This window comes from Eimeria tenella, genomic scaffold (genome assembly GCF_000499545.2).
Source record: "Eimeria tenella Houghton genomic scaffold, Eth_scaff47, whole genome shotgun sequence".
Lineage (NCBI taxonomy): Eukaryota > Apicomplexa > Conoidasida > Eucoccidiorida > Eimeriidae > Eimeria > Eimeria tenella.
This window is the reverse complement of record NW_013543383.1, coordinates 97,014-119,762: the sequence shown is the minus strand read 5'-3', so window position 1 is coordinate 119,762 and position 22,749 is coordinate 97,014. Positions and strand designations below refer to the sequence as shown.

At 48.3% G+C, this 22,749-nt stretch overlaps 3 protein-coding genes across 3 annotated transcripts; 1 reads left to right on the top strand and 2 right to left on the bottom strand.

Annotated features, from left to right (window-relative positions):
* Nucleotides 1-347: 347 nt before the first annotated feature.
* On the bottom strand, nucleotides 348-4,846 carry ETH_00022360 (glycerol-3-phosphate dehydrogenase, putative; the record flags this gene model as incomplete). Its single annotated transcript, XM_013377164.1, has 12 exons — nucleotides 348-476; nucleotides 622-715; nucleotides 848-1,050; nucleotides 1,283-1,402; nucleotides 1,805-1,973; nucleotides 2,204-2,438; nucleotides 2,612-2,680; nucleotides 2,826-2,901; nucleotides 3,073-3,311; nucleotides 3,542-3,720; nucleotides 3,845-4,001; nucleotides 4,555-4,846. The coding sequence occupies 12 exons, from the start codon at nucleotides 4,844-4,846 to the stop codon at nucleotides 348-350; spliced, it is 1,962 nt and encodes a 653-aa protein (XP_013232618.1).
* Nucleotides 4,847-6,235: 1,389 nt separating this feature from the next.
* On the bottom strand, nucleotides 6,236-11,886 carry ETH_00022355 (aminotransferase, putative; the record flags this gene model as incomplete). Its single annotated transcript, XM_013377163.1, has 8 exons — nucleotides 6,236-6,462; nucleotides 7,269-7,650; nucleotides 8,048-8,146; nucleotides 8,555-8,701; nucleotides 9,685-9,827; nucleotides 10,422-10,923; nucleotides 11,103-11,255; nucleotides 11,530-11,886. 8 exons carry the CDS (start codon nucleotides 11,884-11,886, stop codon nucleotides 6,236-6,238), a joined length of 2,010 nt encoding a protein of 669 aa, XP_013232617.1.
* A 7,299-nt stretch (nucleotides 11,887-19,185) lies between these two features.
* ETH_00022350 (uncharacterized protein) lies at nucleotides 19,186-21,288 on the top strand (the record flags this gene model as incomplete). Its single annotated transcript, XM_013377162.1, has 1 exon — nucleotides 19,186-21,288. One exon carries the CDS (start codon nucleotides 19,186-19,188, stop codon nucleotides 21,286-21,288), a length of 2,103 nt encoding a protein of 700 aa, XP_013232616.1.
* Between the last annotated feature and the right edge of the window lie 1,461 nt (nucleotides 21,289-22,749).

The following is a 22,749-nucleotide window of genomic DNA, read 5'->3' as shown; positions in this document are numbered from 1 at the left end:
GTCTCAGGCGACGCAGCGTACCGCACGCAAACTCAGGGCTCAGCCAGCCCCATAGGCGGCACAACGCATGAGGCTCAGACTAAGGTCCCCACAATGGGGCCGTCAAGTTAAAATAGTAATAAGGAACACGGAGGCCCTAGGAGCAACAGTATTGGGTCCCCGTCACTCTTCTCAGTAGTCTGTTAGTGAACGAGTTGCGGGGGCTGCATGTTTCAACTGTGAAAGGCAGTATCAGTCAAGCTTAAAGATATTCGCCGACTTGATACTGGTACTAATGGATCTTATATAATGTGGGCGACACCCCAGGCAGAAGTACTCCTGGTTGGGCTAGGGAAAAGATACGCCCTCTAAGGGCGTTCCGGGCGCTCCTCCTCCGGGGCGGCGGTGAACGTTTCCGCGTATTTTTTCGCTTCCTGTTTCTTCTTGTTTGCCGTTGCTGCGCTCCACCCTAGTTCCTTCGCCATCATGCTGCAGACCTGTAGCACCAGAAGAGTAGCGACGCCACAATAACAGAAACAGAAAGTGTATCAAACCAAGCGTTCTCCTAGACATTGTATCACATCATCCACAACATAAAGAACTGGACTGCGCGTCAAGCTTCTAGCTAGTGCTGCTGCTTACGGTGTCTATGGCTTCGACGCCCAACTTGTGGTCTAAGAACAGAATGGGGAGGCGCCTGGCTAAGATGTCGGAAACTGAACGGGCTTGTTCGTATCTGCGAGGAAAACGAAGAAGAATTTGGGTGTGCTTGCATTCCTGAAAGCCTTTGTCTAGCGACGGTGGTGATGCTTGGCTGCGAGCGCCCACGATATGGTGTTGCACATGGTGGGCGTTTTAAGGGTCTTACCGGCAAGCGTAAAGAACTTCAGCCTTTAAGTAGGGCAGACCTTCAACCAGAGGCTCCATTAGAGACTCCTTCTTGGCGAGCTCAACAACGTCTCTGGCCATAAATCCATAGTGTCTCACGAGGTGCTCTCTTTGTTCGAAGGTTAAAAATGGGAAAGATGTGCTTAATTCGTGCTCCAGCTTCCCACTGCAGAAGCGACAGTCCTGTAGTGTACATGCACGAACCCCGGAAAAGCATCCCATTAAGCTAAGATAGTAAGGACAGTGCTCTGACAGAGGAAAGACAACAAACCCAATAAACAAACGAAGCTGCAATAATTCACAGCCAGTGCCCGCCAGTGCATACAAGCCAAAACGGGCATCACACAATTTGGCACTACGACCCCCACCTGACATTCAAAGGTAGAACACTACTCGAGATACTCATATTACTCACTTCTGGCTGGAGTGTGCCCAGGGGATCAACTGCCCCTTGAACTTTCATTCCTTTTGTGCGACACGGCATTGAAGCTGCCACCTTGTCTTTGTGTACTTCCAGAAGGGTGTCTACCGCGTCCTGTGTAGACATTCCCCAACACCGACAATAAGCAAAACGCAAGCCGTAGATTAGTCAGTGGCACGTCTGAAAGTTGCGTTCTTGGTCGCCATATTTTCAGGTCTCAGCCTTCTAATGTGTCATTTTGGCTGCTCAGCTTTTTTGATCTTTTTCTACGCTTTGACTGTGCAGGCCGTCCCTTTTTGGGGGTATCTGTCTCCCCCATGCTTGTCCTGCTTAAAGTATCTGCTCCATTCTAACTGGCTTTTGTAGCTGTGCTCCTGTTGTTCCTGAGTCTCCTTCCGTGTGTTAAAATCTAGATCGTGAAACTTAGACTTTGTCTTGCAAGGACCTTAATAAACAGGTGCCCATTACTTTGTTATTTCTGGATCTGTCTTGCGTAGCTCCCTACAGTGTCCTCACCTGCGCCATGCGCCTATACGTGGTCCACTTCCCACCCATCAAGCTTATGAGGCCCGACTCGTGATCAACAAGAACCGTGTGAGAGCGAACAACTCCAGCCGTGTCTTTTGCTTCAGATGTCTGGGAGATAAGTGGCCGGTGGCCTGCCCACACGGATTGAATGTCGCCCCTGAGAGGAAAGAGACGGATATGAAAATGAGCAGCTTGACATACGAACAGCTTAACAAAGCTAATGAGTTGCAACAGCACCAAACTAGCATAAACAGGCACAGAAAACACATATACATAGGCATACTCGACCAAAACAGCAAGGATGCGAAGCAGGGCATAGATAATTAGCAAAATCAGAGGTCCCGGAGCTTTTGTCCCTGATTCTAAGCTCGAGTGCACTTTGTGTACCTCATTTGTTGGGGGTCCATCCTCAGGTAGGCGGAAAGTTCGTTGACCAGGAAGTCGACCTCACTCACTCCAGGTCTGGGTTCAGCTGCTTTATTGGCAGGCGCATCGGTGGTACCCGCGACAGTGCGCCCCTCCCAAGGGAGAAGAAACAACACACGACCGTCGCTGGTCTGTGGTAACAGCAGTCCAAAAGGTGTCTTGTGAGTGTACCAGTGAGGCAACACGATGTGCGTCCCTGCACGTAAGTCGTGACAGCGTAACGGATGGACACAAACGTAAACGCAAACGAGGAATTAGCCCCAGCGGCACAACATGAAAAAAAAAGCGCTTGATAAGCCAGGGACTGTCTGCAAATGGAAATAAACAATATCTATGGTTTTACGTAAATGTGTAAGCTTTAGGGCACACCTGCTGCAGGAATGACGAGAGAGGCTGCATCTTCATGGTCCATCTTGCGCACACTATCCGTCAGTGGCCCTGCAACAGGACCCATGTACAGCAGACCAGCGCCTACGTTTGTCTCGGCATTTTCTAAGTGCACTATGCTAGCTATGCGAATTCATGGGAAGCAGGGGGGCGAAGCAGCAGTTAGAGGTTGGGGATAAGGTAAACGAAATATCACCTGTGCAGTTCACGACGACCTTGCAGTGGATCGTGAACTCTTCGTCCGTTTCACGGTCTTGCACTTTCACCGCGATCTACAAACACACCGCAACAATCATGCAGGCTTACAGTTTTGCGGCCCTTAGAGTGTAGAATTCTTACCCAGCATGCGCAGGTCAACCTTTGTTATATAGTGTAGCTACATTTTGAGAGTCCGCAACCAACACAATTTTCCTTAGAAGCTCAACACGTCGGTGACATCTTACAATCTGTCCATTTTCGTTTTTGATAAATTCTTTTGCTGCCACATGGTTGGCTGCTGCTGCTGGCTGCATACCCTCCACAAATCCGGGGACAGTGGGGGAGAGGGCGAGAGAGAGACACATGCGACTATCGTTCATCTGGCCATCGAAGTATAGGAGAGAGCCCTTCAGTCCCTCACGCGGCAGCAGTGGTAAAGTGAATCGTGAGGTGCGAGCAGACAGGTATGACGTGGGCGGGATTTCTGTTAGTTTAAAACGCACAGATACAGGCAGGTGTGCATACAAACGCAAGTACACAGAGACGAAGTACACCAACACATGACAGAGAGTAGCACTGTACGCACAGATTTTTCCAGATGCACATGCAGACACAGAGGTGCACACAAGAAACAAGACAAAGATAAACGAGCACTGTACTACAGCTAGAATTCTGAGGCAATTAATATTTAAAGCTAATCTTTAAACGAGTTACGCGTGTCGCCGCAGCAGACAAGGTTTGCCAAGAATCCGTATGCTTTAACTCCAAACCAATAGTAGGGAATTTGCCACATTTTGTAAATAGGCATCAAAATTGCTAGCGGTTCGGCGATGTGGGGAGCTGCGCGTAGTAGATGAGCCCGCTCCTCTAGAGCCTCGCACACCAAAGATAACCTAAGAAGACATCAACACAAAGGCAAAAATTGCAGTACACATGAAGTCAAAAAGATCAACATAGAAAAGCGAATGCAGAAGCAAAAGTGTCTATCTTCGATCCACGTTTCACAAGGCGTCTCACTGTCCCCAGTCAAATGTCTCGCAAGCCTTCTGCAAGTAGCGAATGCCTCCATGGACAAGCTTAGTGCTTTTGCTTGAAGTCCCCGAAGCAAAATCATTAGATTCCACCAAACAGCTTTTCAGCCCGCGACTGCTCGCGTCAAACAGTACACCTACGCCTGTGCAAACAACCCACGAAAGCACACACGCATAAAGCCCACTTCAGCCTGCATGTGCAAATATGTTTCCGTCTTTTCCTGACCAAAATGTGGAAAGTTAAATACCTAAATGCTTGACTTTTCAGTTTAAATATGAATGACAACTCGGGGATTAATGCACCGAGGGTAGGTGGGAGTATGTTTACTCAGTTGATTAAGAGAAGTCAGCTCGTTGCAGGTAGCATCACACTATTGTACACGCATCTACAGACAGAGCTGAATGCAGCTATGTTCATGTGTGTGTGCAGAGGTACACAGGTGTATGTGTACAGTTTTTTATTAGAGCGCGTTTTAGTGCGTTTGTGCATTTGTGTGCCGTGCGTCATTCGCTTCACGACTCTCATCAGATGCATAGCACGAGCATAAGTACAACGGATGCAGCCGAAAGGGGGCTTCAGGAGCAGGAAGGAGCACGACACTTCCCCAGAAGCACCCCACCACAGCAGCACAGGCATCCACGTTAGCGGAAGCAGCAGCGACAGAAGCAGCGGCGATAGCGGCGACAACAAATCACCTGATGCGCCTCCCCCAATGACCAAAACGTCGAACTTTTCCTTTTTCATCTTGGCGATCATCTCTTCCCTAGAGGGTGGGAGGTATGTTGGGGGGAAGCAGTCTCTTCGGTGGGCCTTTTGCGGGATCTCCTGAGCAGCCGCTTCCAACGCCTCTGTTTGGCCTACGTAGTACCTAGTACCCACAGGGACGCTGCCTCTCTTGTGCTGCCTGCAGAAGAAGGTGTTGGCGATTGCAGCAGATGCCCCCACAGCCAAGGAGGAGTAGGCGAGACGCCTACCTAGGACGTGCATTGTCAATTAGTAGGGGTTTAGAAGACCTGATAGTCAAGGTTTTTTGGGTTGGGGCTCGGTGTTCCGGTCCCACGTCCTGTAAGGTCTACACCCAAGGGCCCCGGAGAGCCGGGGTAAAGAGGGACGGAGATGCCAAAACAGAAGGCCAAAGGTCCACAGTTTAAGGTTTACTCCTGAGGCTCAAGGATTTGCACTTTAGGTTATTGTCGATGAGGGCTACGGGATCAGCGAATAGGATTTGGTGCTGGCAGCTCGACGGTCGCCACACACGAGAAGGTTAGTCTGCTGCCGGCTCTGCTAACGTCAGTGTATTTTATAATCAGCGAAGAACTTAAGAACCTGTTTGTCTTTTCTGCGTCTCGTGGCTTTTAGTTTAGTGCTCGAGCGCGTTGACTGCGGAGACCCTATAGGGGGCCCGGGTGGTCGGCTGCAGCTTGTAGCGAGTAGCCTTGGCAACGATGACCAGACGTATACGTAAGCTTCATCTCCTCCTCCTTGCGGCACGAGCGTTTAACCGCTATTCTGCACTAATAAATCGGCACCAATGTATCCGCATTCAAGTGCACACACTCAGAAGCACGACGCGAATGGTCCCTTCACACTGCATGTGGACGTGAAAGGCTTCCTTGGGTTCTGCTTCAGCAAAGTGGTTGTTTGCGCACGATCAGAAGTAGAAGGAGAAGAAGCAAAGTGACGAAAAGCAGTCGTTGTTTTTTGGATATCAGAGCAGCAGAGATTTATACAATTTTGTGTATGTACGATCGTTGGCGTGTTTCCGCGCGTGAAGATATTGGGTTCCCGATGTTGGCGAGCGTCAGTACACGCGCCTACAGACACCTGCGTACCGGCAACCTTAAATTTTCCTGTCCTTCTGCAGTATATAAACTAATGTTGTTAATTCGCAATTGTAAAGGTATCGACGGTACCCACTGCTTTGTTGTGGGTGTCGTCAAAAAGCTTAGCTCTTCAACTGCATCTCCAAAGAAAACCACCACATAGTGACGGCTAGCTACACATGAACACGCTAACTGCATCTAGCTGCAGGCACCAGCCGCCCACAGCGAGGGGACACCCTCACACTTATGCGCACCTGACTAATAACGCGTAGAAATAGATGGTTGTGGGGAGCATAGTCTACGGTTTAGGCTGCGTAAGACCTATGCTCTTCCGAAAACGTGATCGCCACATAGCCCTCACCTCAGACCAAAGTCAGGTTAATCGAGTTTGCAAGGGCAAGACAGCTAGTCTTCTGGGCATCCTGCAGTCATTAGAGTTGCTAAGAACATTGAGCTAGATTCGGCAGCAGTAGCAGCTTATGGCGCTGTTCCTGCTAATGGCGATGTAGCAGCTTATACAATGCATGTGTATGTGCATCTGTCTTCCACCGCATCAGTCCTTGTACCTTTCGATGAATTTCATGTAGAATGTTTTGAACTTCTGTATCATTTCCGTAAGTAAGGCCTCATCCGGCAGAATACAAATGCGAACATGAAAAGTCCCCTCACGCTGGCCGAAACCGCTTCCCGCCACGCCCACAATACCCGTTGCCTTTAACAACTCCATGCAGAAGAATAAATCTGGCGCCAACATCCCTGCAGCGGCAGCATCCTGTGCCCCTGATGCACAAAAGAAAGATGCGCAATAACTGGCTGGATGCTCTTCGTGCCATGAGATGGCGAACATACGGCATGCGCATGTACACGTGCTTGTGAGGCACATATCCATACACATGTCCATAAACATTTTGGCGATTATCGAAGCACAAACTGCGTAGGAACCTCATTATCAGTTCATGCGCATGCAATTCGGCAGCGCATGCACGTGTCCGTGTAGGTATAATGACGAGTACAAACGATCAGCTACTTGATATTGTGCGTATTTCTGCGCATGTATGTATGCACGTAGATGCATGCAGTTACTGCACCTGTACATGTGTGCACTTACAGTACGTACATTCCTATTCTCCCAAGCATATGTACACGTTCCCCCTTAAATTTTTACCCAAATAGCAAAGATACACTTATGAACAGACGTATGTTCGTGTGCATACACGTGCGTTACAAAGATGGAATGTACTTACATATATCGACGTAAATACACCGAGGCATGCATATTAAGCATTAAAACCCTTTTAAACGCATGTTTGTTTAGGTGCGTATGTATACCTGCCTCTTGTGCATTCCAACAAACTGTGGATGCTTACGTTTTCAATTTAGCGTATACATTGGCAAACATGCACGTAAGTGGATCAATGCGTATCTTTCCATCCAAAAATGTGTACACAGAGCCGCAGGCAGTAGCTTTGCGGCTTTTCACTGGGCAATAAGAGGTGCAGATGCGTCCACACAAAGTTTCTAAATCTTGGTGCTCGAACCCTGAACTGTTAACCCCTTGCTACAATGACTAGGCATTTGGTCCTCACTCTTGGGCAATTCGATTCTGGGAAATCCAAAGACACTGCCTTCGATTCGCTGGCATGATATGCCTGGGACAGCGTTGAGGTGCCTGTACACCGTGTCTGCTTTTCTTCTAGTGGTTCTGTATATTGATTCTTTCTCTTTGATAAAAGAGGGATAAGATGGATCTCCTGGCCTCGGCGGATTGCACAGATTTGTCATCATTAGCTGGCCAAACAAGTTTGAACACAAAGACATTGATGACAGCTTATAGAGCTGCTGCTTCACGGCGTCCTCGACGTTTTCTATCAGCACGCAACCCCCGCGGAAGCCGCACTCTCCCACCAAGCCCTTGCTGCTGCTGTGCAGCGAAAACAAAGGCACGTCCACTTGCTGTTGCATCACAATCTGAAAAGACCCGAACGCAGCAAGTGCAAAAGGCACAGGTAGATAAACAGACGAAAGGACCAATACGCATATGAGTACGTAAGCGAATAGTAAAACTGACAAGCCTCCCATCAAAATTAAGTGGTCATTTAGATCATTAATTCTGCTGAATGGCTGCATTGCTGAGAGCGAAATGACTGCAATACCAAGACATAATGAAGAACTGAAACAGCCGCAATTTCAAACGCCAACGCAGCAATTACAGCTACTGACGCACTAGTAATACCATAGAGCACTGGAAAAATCAGCAATAAACACCGTAATGCCGCATGCAGCTAGATTAACTAAAACAGTCAAGAAGTGACAGCGAAAGCAGCCCGAATAAAAGCCGGAAAAGTAGACGTTGGGAGTGCTGCACCTTCCTAAGCGAGACAAAGGGACTATCCCCATATACGTTTTCTTGGTAGACTTCATCTGCTAGCAGCACGAGGCTCTCGCGGTGACAGAGTTGCACGACCTGCACGTACATCTCAGTGCCAGCAGGTACAGAGCCACGTTCTCGCTTTTTATGCATGTGCTCAGTACAGTTTGGTGTTCAGCGTTTCATACCCTCAAATATATATGCTCACAAAAACTTCTTTCATGTGCAGATTGGGTCCCCCGAAGAGGTAACTGTTACCTCAAACCATCAGTCCCTACCCCTAAAATCTAGCAACTAGGCCTGTTACCCCCAAGTCCTATGCCTTGAACCGGACACTCTTGAAGCTCGAGCCTTGTCCAGTAGTAAACAGGTTCTCTTTTCTGCCCTCATGAGTGTATGTTGGAATATCTATTGGCTGGTTGCTCCAGTGCTTAAGCAGCCTGCATATGGCTTTCTGCGCTGCGATGACCATTGAGTTGTTGAAGTGTGCCGGAGGATACGTACCTCTTTGAGTTGCTGCTCTTTAATGAGCTGCCCTGTTGGGTTTCCGGGGTTGATAATTACAATGCCTCTGACGTTTATTCCTTTCTGTCGAGCCGTTTTCAAGGCACTTTCTACTTCTCCCACATCTAAGGCCCAGCCCCTTTCTTCCTACGAAAGCATAGCGGCGGAGAAACAAACGGTCGTAAGGACACACAAACACATTCGGGCAGAACTGAGCAGGTGATGGCGTACATATATCACAGGTTGAGAGCAAGAAATACGGATACGGACGATTCGGATAAACGACCTTGGGCAGAGAGACAATCGAATGTAAATGAACGCAAAACAATGCAAAAAACGGGACAGACTACAACTATAAAGTGGCTAAGACAAACACATAAGGCATAATCAAACAAGCACAGAGAGAGGTAAGAACAAATTTCCATTGGGAAAGCGTAAAAGTGAGACAACAATGCCTATCGTTGTCTTATTCTCCGTGCGTTGAGCGTGTCCGCGTCTGTTTGTCAGTCTCTGTAATTTCGTCAGGCAACCAATCAAAAATGCAAGCTAACACGCAAACGGATATGAACATAAACGTATTAATATACTGTGCCTCTGCGTTTGCCTGATCAGCGCAGCTGGTTTTCACCGTTTGTCGCCTGTCGACTGTAGAAACCAGCCGAACGCAGAAACAAGGTGTACACGCCGGCAAAAATACACCAGTAGCACCGAAATAGGTAGGTACAAGAAAGCGGTAGGACACAGGTGCATTCAGAGAGCGACTCAACGAGGCAAAGGAAACAAGACAGAATCGAAACTTCGCGAAAGTGGCGTTAGAAGCAAACAAAACAAAGTAGACCGGCTCCAATGCAAGCTCATTAAAGCAAAGATAACAAAATCGAAGCGGGAAAAAGAAGCGGCCTCCCCCGCACTGAATGCTGACTGTAAATTTGTTTCTTCGCAAGCTTTCTGTCCTGTTGTTCTACGTGTTGATTAGATGATATGAAGGCTGGAAACGTGTAATGTCGGCTCCTAATATGTGTGTATTTGTCGTAGGTGTTCGTTTGCTCCATTTGCGTGCTTGTACAGCTGTTTCTCACATGCGTTGTGAATGTGTGTGTGTGTGTGCTGTTTGTTTTGCAAAGACTTACGTCGAGATAGTAGCCGACAGTAGTGGCGCCGATTCTGGTAAGAAGTCCCGCGTAGAGTGGGTACTGTGGGATGGGAATCAAGAGGCCGTCTTCCGGACCCCTATATAGAACTTCTATAATGCGAGCGACTGCCGCAGAGGCTCCTATTGATAAACACAGAAAACACAAACTATATTTATACTAGTACACGTTATATAAGTGGCAGCAAAAGAGCGAAGGAAGTTAGACACAAAGCGTGAAGAATGAGAGGGGTATAGCATGGGTAGACAAGTAAAATTGAACAACATAAAAACTGACAAAAAAAGATAGGCAATTTCACAGAGGCAAAAGACAGGAGGAGAAAGCAGACAAAAACAAAACATGCACGAGCTCAAGCAGCCACAGATGGAGACTGGGAAACATATGGACACACCGCCACATTCACAATAGGAAACTAGAATAGCCCAACTAAATTCAAGCAGAAATACACAAAGAACACAGTGAAGAAAGAGGCGCAAAGCGAAGGCGGGAAATAGTGAAGTGAACTAGAGCGCGGGCTAAGTAAGTAGACATATTCAGACATATCGATCAAACAGCGCAGAGCATGGGGGAGGGCAGAAAGGTACAGACATACAGAGACTAGGGCACATATATAGACAGGCAGACGAGGAAGGCAGGTCACGCGGAATGACAAAAGGAAACAGCAAGGCATATGTTGAAGGAAACGACAAACACGAAGCGACAGTGGTACGTCTCACCGTCTGTCAGAAACAGATCATCTGGGCTGGCAGGCACTCCATCCCTCTCTCCGAACCAGGTAGCAATTATCTCACGAAGCTCCCTTACGCCTTGGGAATGCGAATAGGCCCCAACGGACCCCACAGAAGCCAAATATTCCCTTGCCTTCTTCGTCACATCTTCAGGAAATGGCACACGGAAGGCGGACGGGCAAAAATCTAAAGCCCCACGCTCCTCAGCGTTTTGAGAATGACAATCAGGGCGGTTTCCAAGGGAACCTCCGCCACAGGCGCCAACACGATTCCCAGAGGGACTGGCAGGAGGATTCGAATGATTCTCAGAGGGACGGGCAGGGGGATTCGAATGAAAGGTACAGCAGGTGGGGCTCTCATGCGTAGTTTCAGAGAACTCCGAAGATACCGGTTCTTGCGGAGATGTTTCTTCCATAGATGCAGTTCGGCAGAAGGCGTTGGAGTGCAACGATAAGCCCATTAAAGGGGGATACATCAGGCAGGCAAGCACCTGAAACGCGGTGCGAATGCTCGGACCCTCAAATTTGGTGGACTCATTCTGGTCACAGTCGTACGCTTGTCTCGCTTGTTTTGCTAGCCAGCACTGAAAAGCTTCGTAATTCGGACTTCAGTAGCTCTGCTACCAGGTTTGCTAACAACTTTTGGGCGCACTCCCAATCTATTGCTTACTTGTCTGAAAAAGGATATGGGTGGCTGCCCTAGTGCCTGGGGGTCTCCGATGTTAACGTAGATTAGACGCTTGAAAGGCAAGTCGTTGTGACCCTCTGCCAGACGCAGAGACAGCTGACGAGCCAGCTCCACCGTGGGCCCCCTGACCGCGTACTGAGCACATGCAAGCTGCAAATCCTGAGCTCTGAAAAATGAAAACGGGGAGGTCGATTGGTGCGGCTAGAACTACCTATATGTACATAACAGCGATGCTCTGAACGTGTAGACAAATATGTAACTATGTGTGTGCACCTATATGCATATAAATGCTCGCTGCACCTGACGACATCGCGAGGAAAAGAGCAGAGACCCATTTAGATACATTATCTGTCTATATACGTGTCTGTGGGTTCGGGTTTTGTTGTTTATTGTCAGGCATTATGCGCACCTGACAATCAAGCACACGCTTCGGAAGTTCAGCGAGAGTTAATGTTGACCTCCTTCTGCCTCCTCTCACAGCTTCGAAGCTTCGGTTTACTGCATCTGCTGGTGCTGGTTCCTCTTCTGCATCTGGTGCTGCTGATGAGGACTGAACTGTTGCTGTAACAGGAGAAGCGGGGTCTTCCTCTGGCGCAGCAGCAGCTGCCATTCCCGCGGCAGCACCGACTAATGCTGCCGCTGCTGCTGCTTCTGCTACGGCTGCTACTTGCTGCTGCTGTTGAAGTCCTGGGTATGTGTTCACTTCATGACAGCGTTTGGAGTTGAGGGGCCCGAGGGGCACCGGCGAGCTTCCTGGCTGATCCATCAGAACTTCAGCCTTCTTTCTACCCTAAACCCTGGAACGTACAGCGCAAACTTTATATGCTAATCTCCTGGGCTTCGGCACGCAAGACTCTAGCGGAAGGTTGTGGTGTGAGCTTCACCCGAAGATCTTCGCCGGTGACCCGATCAGCCTTCAAGGCCTATCCGCACACGCTAAGAACGCCTCGGCCCGAATGAAGAGAATAATAACCCGATTTTGTGTTTTTCCCAACGAAAATTTTAAAAAAAAGGAGGCTTGCTGTGGGAATGGGGACTTCGCGCAGCTGCTTCTTTCCCGTCGCAGTGCACTGAGCGACAACAGCAATTGACCGCCACGCGCTGCACCATTGCAACACTTCCGAGATTTGTTGATTTACCTTCAATTTGATTAGCGAACTTTATCTCAATTATATTTATTCCGAATGCTTTTTTGTCTGAGGCGGGAAGTCCCACTGGGGTCGTGATCCAACATACATTCCCCTGTTTCGTTGGTGAGAACTAGTGTTCAGTTTATGACCCTGCCACGTAACCAGCAATCCACCGTTAGCTCGAAGCAGGAAAATATGACGAAACCATGAGTTGGAATCCTTCAAGGCTTACTGAACCACGAAGGTTCAAGACAAACAGAAGGTACTGCTGGTGCTTAATAGCGTTTTTACGCTAGACCTTCGACAATGAATATTTAACCTAAAGCCATCAGTTAAAGCCGTTGGAAAAGTGTCATGCCAAAATTACGGAATTGAGGCATTTGAATTTCGGTGAACTTTCAGTTGTTGTGTTTGAGGATGCAAATAGGGGAACTTCTCTGAGAGCTCCCCTGAGAAAATAAATGAGGAGGGTGTTGACGTCCTTTTTCACGAAATTAATGAGTTGATTTTAGCCAGACATAACCGCGCTGTTTCATCGTGTTGTACCGCGGCATAAAACTGATGGTTTGGGGGAGCTTGTGCGCAGGAGCTAGGAACCAAACTTGCTGAATATTAAGACAGGAAATCCTGTTATACTTTTGTGAAAAGAAAGGAAGCTGAAACAAGTTGTCCTTTCCGTTCAACCTGGTATTCAAAGTGGTTTGTAGACCTAGGGACATCGGCCTTGCCAACAAAGTTCAGAACCTTGCAGCGGTCCGAGCATTAAGCAGCATTAGCTCGTGAAGTTGGCACAATACCACTTGCTGGTTATGTATCTGACAATCAAACTAAGCCTGCTGCTCTTCTTGCTGAGGTAACATAAAAATCTGCCTTCATGGCGTTGCTACATTCCACACATAATGTCTATGATAAAAAAGAGGTTATACATGGATGTATTTTGTAGGCTTTGAGGTGCTGCCCTTCATGCATGTAAGTTTCTAACATAGAGCCATTTTTCTTCTCATATCGGATCTAAAATTCTATAGAATATAAAGTCAGGGCGTGAACAAGGAACAGTGCACTAGCGAGTGAGTCGGGCGTTAATGGATTAATGGAGCACCATTTATCAACAGCAAACAAAGTGTAGATAAGCAGAAACAAATTCAATTGCGTTGACGCAAGGCCTGGTTCTTTCGTGCTTGCCACTACTCTTGGTTGCAATATGCTGTCCTCGTGTTCTGTTTTGTGTTGTTGTCCCCTCTGTGATAAAATTGATGTGTTTTGTCTCTCTTTAATTAATTTACTTAAACTTTAGTTTCGTTGTCCAAGCCTTCCTGCTTGGCGAGCTCCGCCACGCAGGATGGTGGCGGAGCCGGCTAAGCGGGAAGGCTTGGACGGTCTTATCCCTTCTTAATCAATTAACTAAATCTTTAGTTTTGTTTTCCAAGCCCTCCTGCTTAGCTGGCTCTGCCACCCGCCCGGCTACCGCCAAGCAATGCGAGAAGAGGGTGACAATAGATCTACATGCTTACTCGCGTGCTAATGCAGAATACGTAAATCTGCAGACGAACGAGCACAGAAAGACACGTAAAAAAAAAACTACTTATGCACAGGCACAGGTGACTGAAGGAAATGCCACACATGTGCACAAACGCCTACAGCTACTATTGGCGTTGCACCTGCTTACTCCTATCTTCAACGTTTCGTCTTCTCCTTCGATTTTGCATTGATTTGTTTGTTTGCCCATTATGTTTTTTGTGCCCTCGATTTCTTTTATTCCACCCCGTTCTACTTAGAGAACTTCACCTCCAGTTGTCATTCACTTTAAATGTTTCTCCTGTGAACATAAGTCTGTTGCTGCATGTGCATATATCTGCACTTTCCTGTAGTCCGTTGTGCGTATGCACCGTTGCTTTGCGTGCGGTGGCTCCGTTCGAGTTCATGCATGCAATCCTCCCCTCCGATCCACGATTACCCTCTCGTTTCTCACTGGGCAGTAGCTGTGCGGAGTAAAAGGGGGGAACTCAAAGGAGAATACGGATTTCCTTTTAATATACATCAATGGACAAGGGACACAAAGGGTTGGGTGTGCAGGGTAAGCGAAGAGGCTACGGAGCAGGATGAAAATAGGAGGAGCTTGGCGGGGAGAGTGGACTAGAACGTGGCGGCAGCGCTGGCGGCTTGTAAAGCTGTTAGTTGCCGTTGTACTGCGCTCTGGCATTGCTTCAAAGCTCGCAATAATGCAGGACAAATGATGGACTGGAAGGCAGGTTCCTTAGTAATGCCCCCGTCTGTTCTAGCTCTTTCAAGAGATATTGGAGTTTGTCTGCAGCTCCCCGCTGCAACACAGTATCCACTTCGTATTAGCCACTAGGCTTGACAAGGCGCCACGGAACATGAGCTAAAATAATGGTGGCCTTTTTTGGGGGTAAGTGTGAGTCTTTTCTGGTTTCGCGAGGTGAAGATACATGAAAAGCATCGTGAGAGGAACGAGGTCAAACGCAATTTGATGTTGGCTCTTCCACTGAGCTCCATGGTCGAACAAAGGAAGCAATAACTTGCCGCCCACCATTTGTGGAACAAATGGTAGGCGGTAAGTTATTGTTCCTGGTACAAGCCTTTTGCCTAAAACCGTTCACCTCACTGCGGCATGTGACATCGGCTTATTCCTGCTCGGTGCCACTAAGCATGTAATAAATAACCTTGCTTTCAATCACACTGTAGAACTCACTCATTGGATGTGTAGGAAACAGTACCAAATAAGCTATAACTACAGCAACCATAAACAGGTTCTGAGCACTCACAGCATCATCACGATTCCGTGGAGGTGGTGTACTGACTCATCGCGTCGTAAGAAAGTTCGACAGCAAGCAATACGAACTTCTACTGACGCTTCCTCGACCTTCCGCAGCGGCAGAGCAGCTGCTCCGCAGCTAGGGCGGCAGCTCAGCATGGCCATGACTCTGGGGTTTGTTGTTAGAGACTATAGCGTATTCAGTGTGGAACGAGCGCAAAGCTGCAATCAAACCCAAAACTGAAAGTGATGGAATTTTCCTTGGAATCAGTACCGCGACTAATAAAAGCGTGGCCTGTGTTGGTAGAAAAAGTGCCAGTTATAGAATCGCAGGTGGTAAGAGCGTCTAAGAGGAATTGCGAACGGTTGGGCAGGGCATGCTCGCTTCTATCCAACAGGCTTCGCAGCCCGCAGTGACGTAACAAATACAAGTAATGCATTTGCAAAGGGGCGTAGTCCTTGGGAGTTAAGGTCCAACATGTTCTGCAGTTACGCCCAATGCTGGCCTGTGGCAAGAAGCACTGCTGCTGCATCCCAGATGTTTCGCCTCACGCCCAAGCAGCGAGTGAGAAACATCACGGGGGCAGACAGGCGTGTCAACAGAAACCTAAATATACATCGATGCTGATCATACGTTTTTAACGCTTAGCGATGTCTCCAGTGACTGGCGGTAGGTATGGTCCTCTGTAGTAAAAAAGGAAGGGCACGTAAGAGCCATGCTGGGCTGAGCTGACTACACAGGTTCTACGTAACGGCCGTTGTCCAGAAAAATCTAAGAAATTAAAAATCAAAATATGTGCAGGTACGCTAGGTAAAGATAAATACCATGTGGAAAGGCAAAAGTGAGATAGTGAAATGAGAATAGCATAATTAAATACGTCAACACTCAAAAATGTGTAAAAAGGAAAGCAATTATTGGCTAAGTGAGTAAGTTTATAGAGAGGTGGCTAAAAGGAGGCACGTATAATTTTGTGATTTGAAGTATTTAGCACGCAGATATCAGTCGGAATTGACAGAAAGAACAAGCAGATGCAAATGGACTATAAAAGAAAAACGGCATCAGTTAGAGGAAAGAGGAGATACAGAGGAAGAGGATAGCAATTCAAATAAAGAATAATGCGAATAAGTTGCAGAGACGTAACAAACAGGAAGAAAGCATATGAATTCATGAAAAGAACATCAATTAAGACTAGAGGAAAGAAACAGAACACCTGCATCAGCATCAGCGTCGGTATCGGTTGGCCCGGTGTAACAGAGGACTCTAGAATGCGAAAAACAGTTCAAATAAGAACGGTTTAATATGAGCGTGCTCTTAAGCAAACACCCACACTACATGCTGACAGTACTAATGGCTATAGCAGAAAGAGCACACTATGCAAGAGGACTTAACCCGACAGAGAAAGTTTGATGTCATCGAAAGTATTAGAATTTACGGAGGTGATTTGTCAGGATTGGTTGTGCTGGCGAATCAGCGACCGCCGCTACGGAAAACACACAAGCAGATTCACAACAGCTGAAATGCAGCAGCAGATACCCGCAGCAGCCACACAGCAGCCAGATGCAACTCCCCTGAATCCTAGGCCTCCTCGTTCAAACCCCGCTTCGGCTTCACCCTAACTTGCTCCAGTAATGTTCTCGATTTGCTATTCTTTTCTGATTGGGGCCAGACAAAATTGGCAAAATATCGGACACAGTGGCACATTTCCGCAAGGTTCGTGTACTAATCCCGCTGCCGTAACCCCGATCTGTCGTAAGCTTTTACCCCTTGACATTGCTCTGCTGCGAATCAACCGCAAGCGCGCCCAAAAAACTTAGAAATTCCATCAGCTTAGTTCATGATTGCAAACTCTTACGGCTCTTCAACGTTCTGTATCGTGACCCCATGCTCGGTGTTCATCGCAGCTCCTGCCTCTTGCCAGGATCTAGACGGCTGGCAAATTCACTCCATCAGAATGAGCATACATTCAGAGAGGCCAACTTCGAATAAGTTCGATAGCTGTTGATGGTACACAATGAACAAGCAAGAAAGAGCGCGGCTACCTACTCTACAGGATCTCCGCTCCCTGTTAGATTAGGCAGTTTGCCGGTATCGTATTCTGGGAAGCCCGGCTCATCTAGTAGCTTCATTCCGCCTTATCTGCCATCAAATCAAGGAATTTCTTTTTAATTTGCGAAGGTCGAGCCAGTGGCCAAGTGGTCCCACTGTTAAATGCAGGCTTCCGAACGTTCTGCGCGAACTTCAAAGTTTTCATTCATGTACTCAGTCCTCATCGAGCGTAGAGCTCTCCTATGTTAGTGGCAGTCTCCACTTTTACATTGATGCAGTCAGGTGATAATCCCTCTCCCAGAAGCACAGCGCCCACGTTTCCTGTGTTCTTGCTTGGCAGAAATGAAGACGGGCCTTCTCGTTTTAGTGAATCATTGTTTGTTCTGCTCTGAAACACCTTCTAGGCCTACTGGGTGACTGTTGACTTAAAATTGAGTAGATCAGTTGCTTTATTGGGAGAGCTATTATGCTGTTTGTTTGGTGACTGTGCGCTTCTTGGAGGGTTTGAGTGGGGCCTTGACCCATTCGTTTGCTGCTGCCTATGTGTATGTGTGACTGATTCAGAGCAAAACGCCGAGCTGCAGACACGCTCTGAAACTGTCTATAGCCCCACTAGGATTGTTAGATTTTCCCAGAACAGCCACCCAATGTAAAAGCCAGTCCATGGAACACTCTTTCACGCTCGCATACCCGTTCTATTACAGATGCAAACTCGATCCTACTTCGCTGTCTTTTACTAAGGCCTTAGGTGGACAAACGCACACACACACAAGCTCACACACACATACATACACACATACACGCATACACAGACCAAATACACTTACGTAGAGTAACGGGGATTCGTAGGTAGGAGAAACTGAGGTGTTGAGGTGTTCCTATTTCTCGCTGCCGGGTCGTGTACCCAGACACAGGCAGCTAGTAGAAGGGAGAATAGACATCTCCAGAGATCCATGTAGCCTCAAAGTAATAAGCTTAACTTGCTTAATAGTTATCTGGATGCTCAGGCTCCTTACCTTGTATCCATCTTTAGTGCCCTGCAACCTGCCTTGTACTCACCGCGATGCCACAAACGCAACGCATTGCTAATGCAGGACACATGTCTGTTTCAAATAGGGGTCACCGGCCCAAAATGTCGAATGCTTCACCAGTAGTCATGAAACCTAGGAGCTAATGCACTATGTTGGTGTAAGAGACGCATGGAGCTTCTGGTAATACCACGTTTACCTTGTGAAGCTCAGTGAGGTGGAAAGTTGCATGGAGACTGCCACCATAGTACTCACAACGGTGCCTGCTGATACGATGTTTGTCCACTAGAAAACAATTAGCCGATCAATGAGGGTTAACCAGCAAGCCGGCTGTTTGCTTTTGAGGGGCGCTCATAGCATGTCCCCAGGTTCCTTGCATACATATCGTCCGGATCACAAACAAATCTGTTACTTCGCCACCTTTTGTCGAGGAACGTGCAGTGGTGCTCTGTATTCATGCTAGTTAATTGATGCAGAAGTCAATTCTGCGTCGAAAATTCGGAACTTGCCCTAGGTAACGAATGCTGTAGACAAGCTCTGGGGGGTAGAGCTCGGTGTCGTTCGTGTCCCGAGTCTCCGATCTTGAAGGCTGCACATCGGCATCCCTTCATAGGTCTCCCCGAAAAGATCTTTCAGCTATAGCAAAAATGTTGTTGGGCTCTGCGATCAGCTTCCAATCCATAAACTGAGTGTGGACCTGTTTTGTGGTGCGTCTGCTATTGCGCTTTGGGGGCCTCATGTGCATCAAAGATGCGCAGTGGACACAATCTCGAGCGATTCTTCTGCACTTTTCTGCGCTGTTTTCCTATGAAAATGCGTGAGGCTACTCTTTAAAGCTGGTGGAGGCTGAAGCGTGAGTCTAAGTGCGCGGCAACACTGGAAGACTGTGAAAGTCGATGTTTTAAGTGCACCGTCTCTCTGCAAGTGTACAGACGGCGAGTGCGCCTAGCGCCGACGACGAATGCGTGATTGTAATCAACGAAGATGTATTCTTGTATAATGTTCACGACTTGTGAAAAGCAGTGAAGCTAAATCTGAAAAGGTTACGGCTTCGGCTGCACGGACGTGAGGGCCATCTGTAGGCCTAATGGACCCGCAGCCACATGCACAGCTCAGGGATGTTCTGCCATCCTCTGTTATCACTGACAAGAAAACCAATGTGCATCTGCCTCTGGAAAGGGGCCAAGGCTATGCTGATGGAACTCTTCCTGCCCAGCGCTTCAACAACGGGAGGCTCTTTCTTTCCTCCTGGGCCTGGCGTCTCGGTGCAGGACTCACTACATTGGTAGCAGTGTACTTCCTGCTGCGTTGTTCTCGTTTGATAGGCGTTGAAAGAAAGTCGTTCCATCTGACCCGATCCCTTGCAGCAGCTGCTGGTGGATTATGCCACTCAAAGAATGCACCAGACGACGATAATGGAGGCTACAACGGGAGATTGCGAAAGTTCGCCGGATTTTCGGGACAGCAGGTGCTACGAGATGGCTCTATTTCACGTCAGGACACGTCACACGGACCCCCCAGGATAGCGCAGGAAGAAGAACCGGATGAATTTCTAGACGACATGCTTGATGAGGCTGGCTTGGATGAGTCTGGCTTGGATGAGGCTGGCTTGGGATCGCTACCGGAGGAGTGTGATGGCAGTGAATTGCACTTGTGGGAGGAGCGGAAACTACCGCCAAGCTTTAAAAGAAGGGTGCTTAATGTTCTGCGAAAAATGGCAGTGGTCCCAAAGGTGTGCAGTTCACTGTTGCCAGCGTTAACGTGTGCCCAACGCGTGCGCGTGACATATCATGTAATGCGACTGATAGCACTCGATTTGGGTGCCCTGTCGCTTGTAAGGGAGGACCTTGAGCCAAAAAGGGAAAACGTGGGCGACTCTCTTATCAGCTTAGCTTCTGAGTGCCTTCAACAGAGCGGCGAGGGGGTGCATCTTGAGGGTCGACGCATTGCTATCCGCGAGCTAATGAGTCTATGTAAGGAGATCAAGCAGCCGCGCCGCCATCTAGTGGAAAAATCCCCCTTAAAGTACAAAAAGAAGATGATAAGCTTACTGGGAACTGCCGGCCTGGCAGTTAAGATTTGCTTAGGCGCTTTGGAAGGGCTGTCAGAGTTGATGCGGAATAATTCCACAAAGCTGGTCGAAAGTATAGTAGGTCAGCAGGCCGATGTTATCGAAGCAATTTTCCGTATTCACTCTGATCACATTGCCAGAGACGGTTCACTTCGCGCACACATTATAGGATGTCAGAAACGCACAGGCGTGTTCGCGCTCCTTGGCCGCTATCATATGCACGTGTCCAGAGGTAATATTCTCCCAGTAAAAGACCTGCGAGAACGTATAATCGACGCGGCAAGAAGTGCTGGGGGCCTTCTACCACCGCGGCGGCCATGTATTACAGACCGTCGTAGCAACAGTAGCGCGTTGGAGGGAGCGCCTCTACAGATGAGCAGTCAGCCTAGGAAGCTGTATGGGTGGTTTAATCACGACACACTGCACAGACAGTTTGCTTCAGCAGTGCAAATCTCCCTTCAACCCACAGATTCCGCAGTGACCGGTGGTGCTCTTACCAGGCACTTACCAACTACATATCCACAATGGCGAGCTGGCCAGACGTTTACGCGAGGCATTGAGCCAGTTATGCATCGCGTACCGTATTCATTGGTGTATCATGAAGGTTACCAGGTGCAATTAGCTCCGCCGCAGTTTTCTCAGCCACTGGTTGGAGTCCCATTGGCATGGATACAGACTCCAAGACCGGCTGCTGCCGAGGCGGTTTTACCGAAGTTGCCGGCAACTCTTCCCCCTGCAGGTCCCCAGAATCTCGGAACTGCCGACTATTCGCAGGGCTTTGATCCTCCTGTTTCGTTACAGTGGGGCACATTCCATCCAGATGGTTCTGGTACGCTTTTGCAGTCCGCTTCCCACGAATCGGACGGTGCTTTAGATGCGTCATCTACCAGTCCGTCATTACAGGCAGTTCCGAAAACGGGCGAGTACAGCCTTTTCGGAGATGGGGGTGTACCCCCCTGGTCGCCATTTACGGCGAAGTTGGCCACCCTTTGTGATGGGCAAACAAGTGTAACCTGCGGTTGGACGCAAGGCCACAGCCACAGAAGTACTCTCCATTCAGCGGAGGACAGCCAACACAAAGCATGCGGGGAGCAGCTGGCTGATGTTCCAGAACGATAGCCGACAAATCAAAGCGTTAGAGCTCCAGGGCAAGGCGAAGTGAAACCCGAGTAATCCATTAGTATGTGACTTGCCTCAGCAGCAATGCATGCGCTGTCATCTTGCACAGCAGGCGAAGAGCTCACAGACTGCCGCGTATACTGGTGTGAGGCGCCTGATGAATGAAGGCCTCGTGTCATAGTATGCGTAGTGGAACTTCCACCGAATGTACTGTGGCTTTGCTCTACTGTTTTTTTCCTTTGCCATCTCTTAGTGTGCTGAAAACGAGCAATTTTTGGAACATCTGCTGCTGTTTGAATGGTGAAAGGACTTTGCCGCGAGCTGAATTAGACTGCAGCCTGCATTTTTTTTTAATTTTGGTCGTTATGCGGTCACACTAATTACACGATTTAGATAATTATTAGCGCGCTTGCCTGGGGTTACCTGCACCGATGTTGAATCTGCGCCGTTTTGGGCTGGCAATGAAGTGCCTCGTAAGACGAGGCACTCGTCCCACGAGGGACTTGATTTATCGGGAACTTGCGTTTCCGCTCTTCTCATGGCCAAGAAGATAGTGGAACATCAAGGCAGCCTTTACCAAGGCGTCGCGCTTCCTCTCTGGCTAGAGATGTACAGCGTCTCCGCCATGTCGAGCGAAAGTTGGGGCTGCAATGGCCCACTGTTCTAGTTTACGCAATAAACAAGGGCAAACTTCTCAGTGGAGTCACATGCAGCAAAGAACCGGCAAAGAAAAGCACCGATATAATAAACCTTGCATGAACGCTGTACTCATCAGGGAAGGCGCCATGTGAGGCCCTCCAGCTCTTGACGATAGTTGCAGCAGTTGCGAATGGTCCGAGAATGGTTATTCTGGTAACACAGGAATGAAATCAGTGTTTAAATTCAAAGTAGAGATTAGAAGATGGGTTTTACCATGTCGAACGCATGTGTACTTTGAAGGGAAATCTTCGCACGTATTTGGCTCTGGCGATTCTCTCACTGAATTTGCCTGACAGCCCACAGGATCCTATTCGAGCTTAGTTGCCTGTGAAGCGTAAGCATTGATACTACTTCTCGCCTTTATTAACATATTTGATCTCCTTGATTTTGTCAGGACACTCGTAAAATGCACTGAAGAGCATACGAATCTGTGCAATGTCCGTTTTTCGCTCTCCCTGCACTTTGCCAGGTAACCCAGCATCCAGCACAACTCCCTGTGATATCTTCCTGCGCACCATTATCGATACTCTTTGGGCACGAAATATTCTGCGAAATGCGTAACAGCTTACTGAGTGATCTGGCATTGCGGCGGTTTCCTCGTAGCAGGGATTACTGCAAGTTTTTGGACACACCATGTGTCCACAAACTTGCGGTAATCCCTGTTACCGGTAAAAGCGTGACCTTTGGAGTGCGCTTGCGCGTAACGAATTTCAGTGCATACTTCTGGGAGCCAGTAGAACATACTGCGGTGAAACAAGGAGG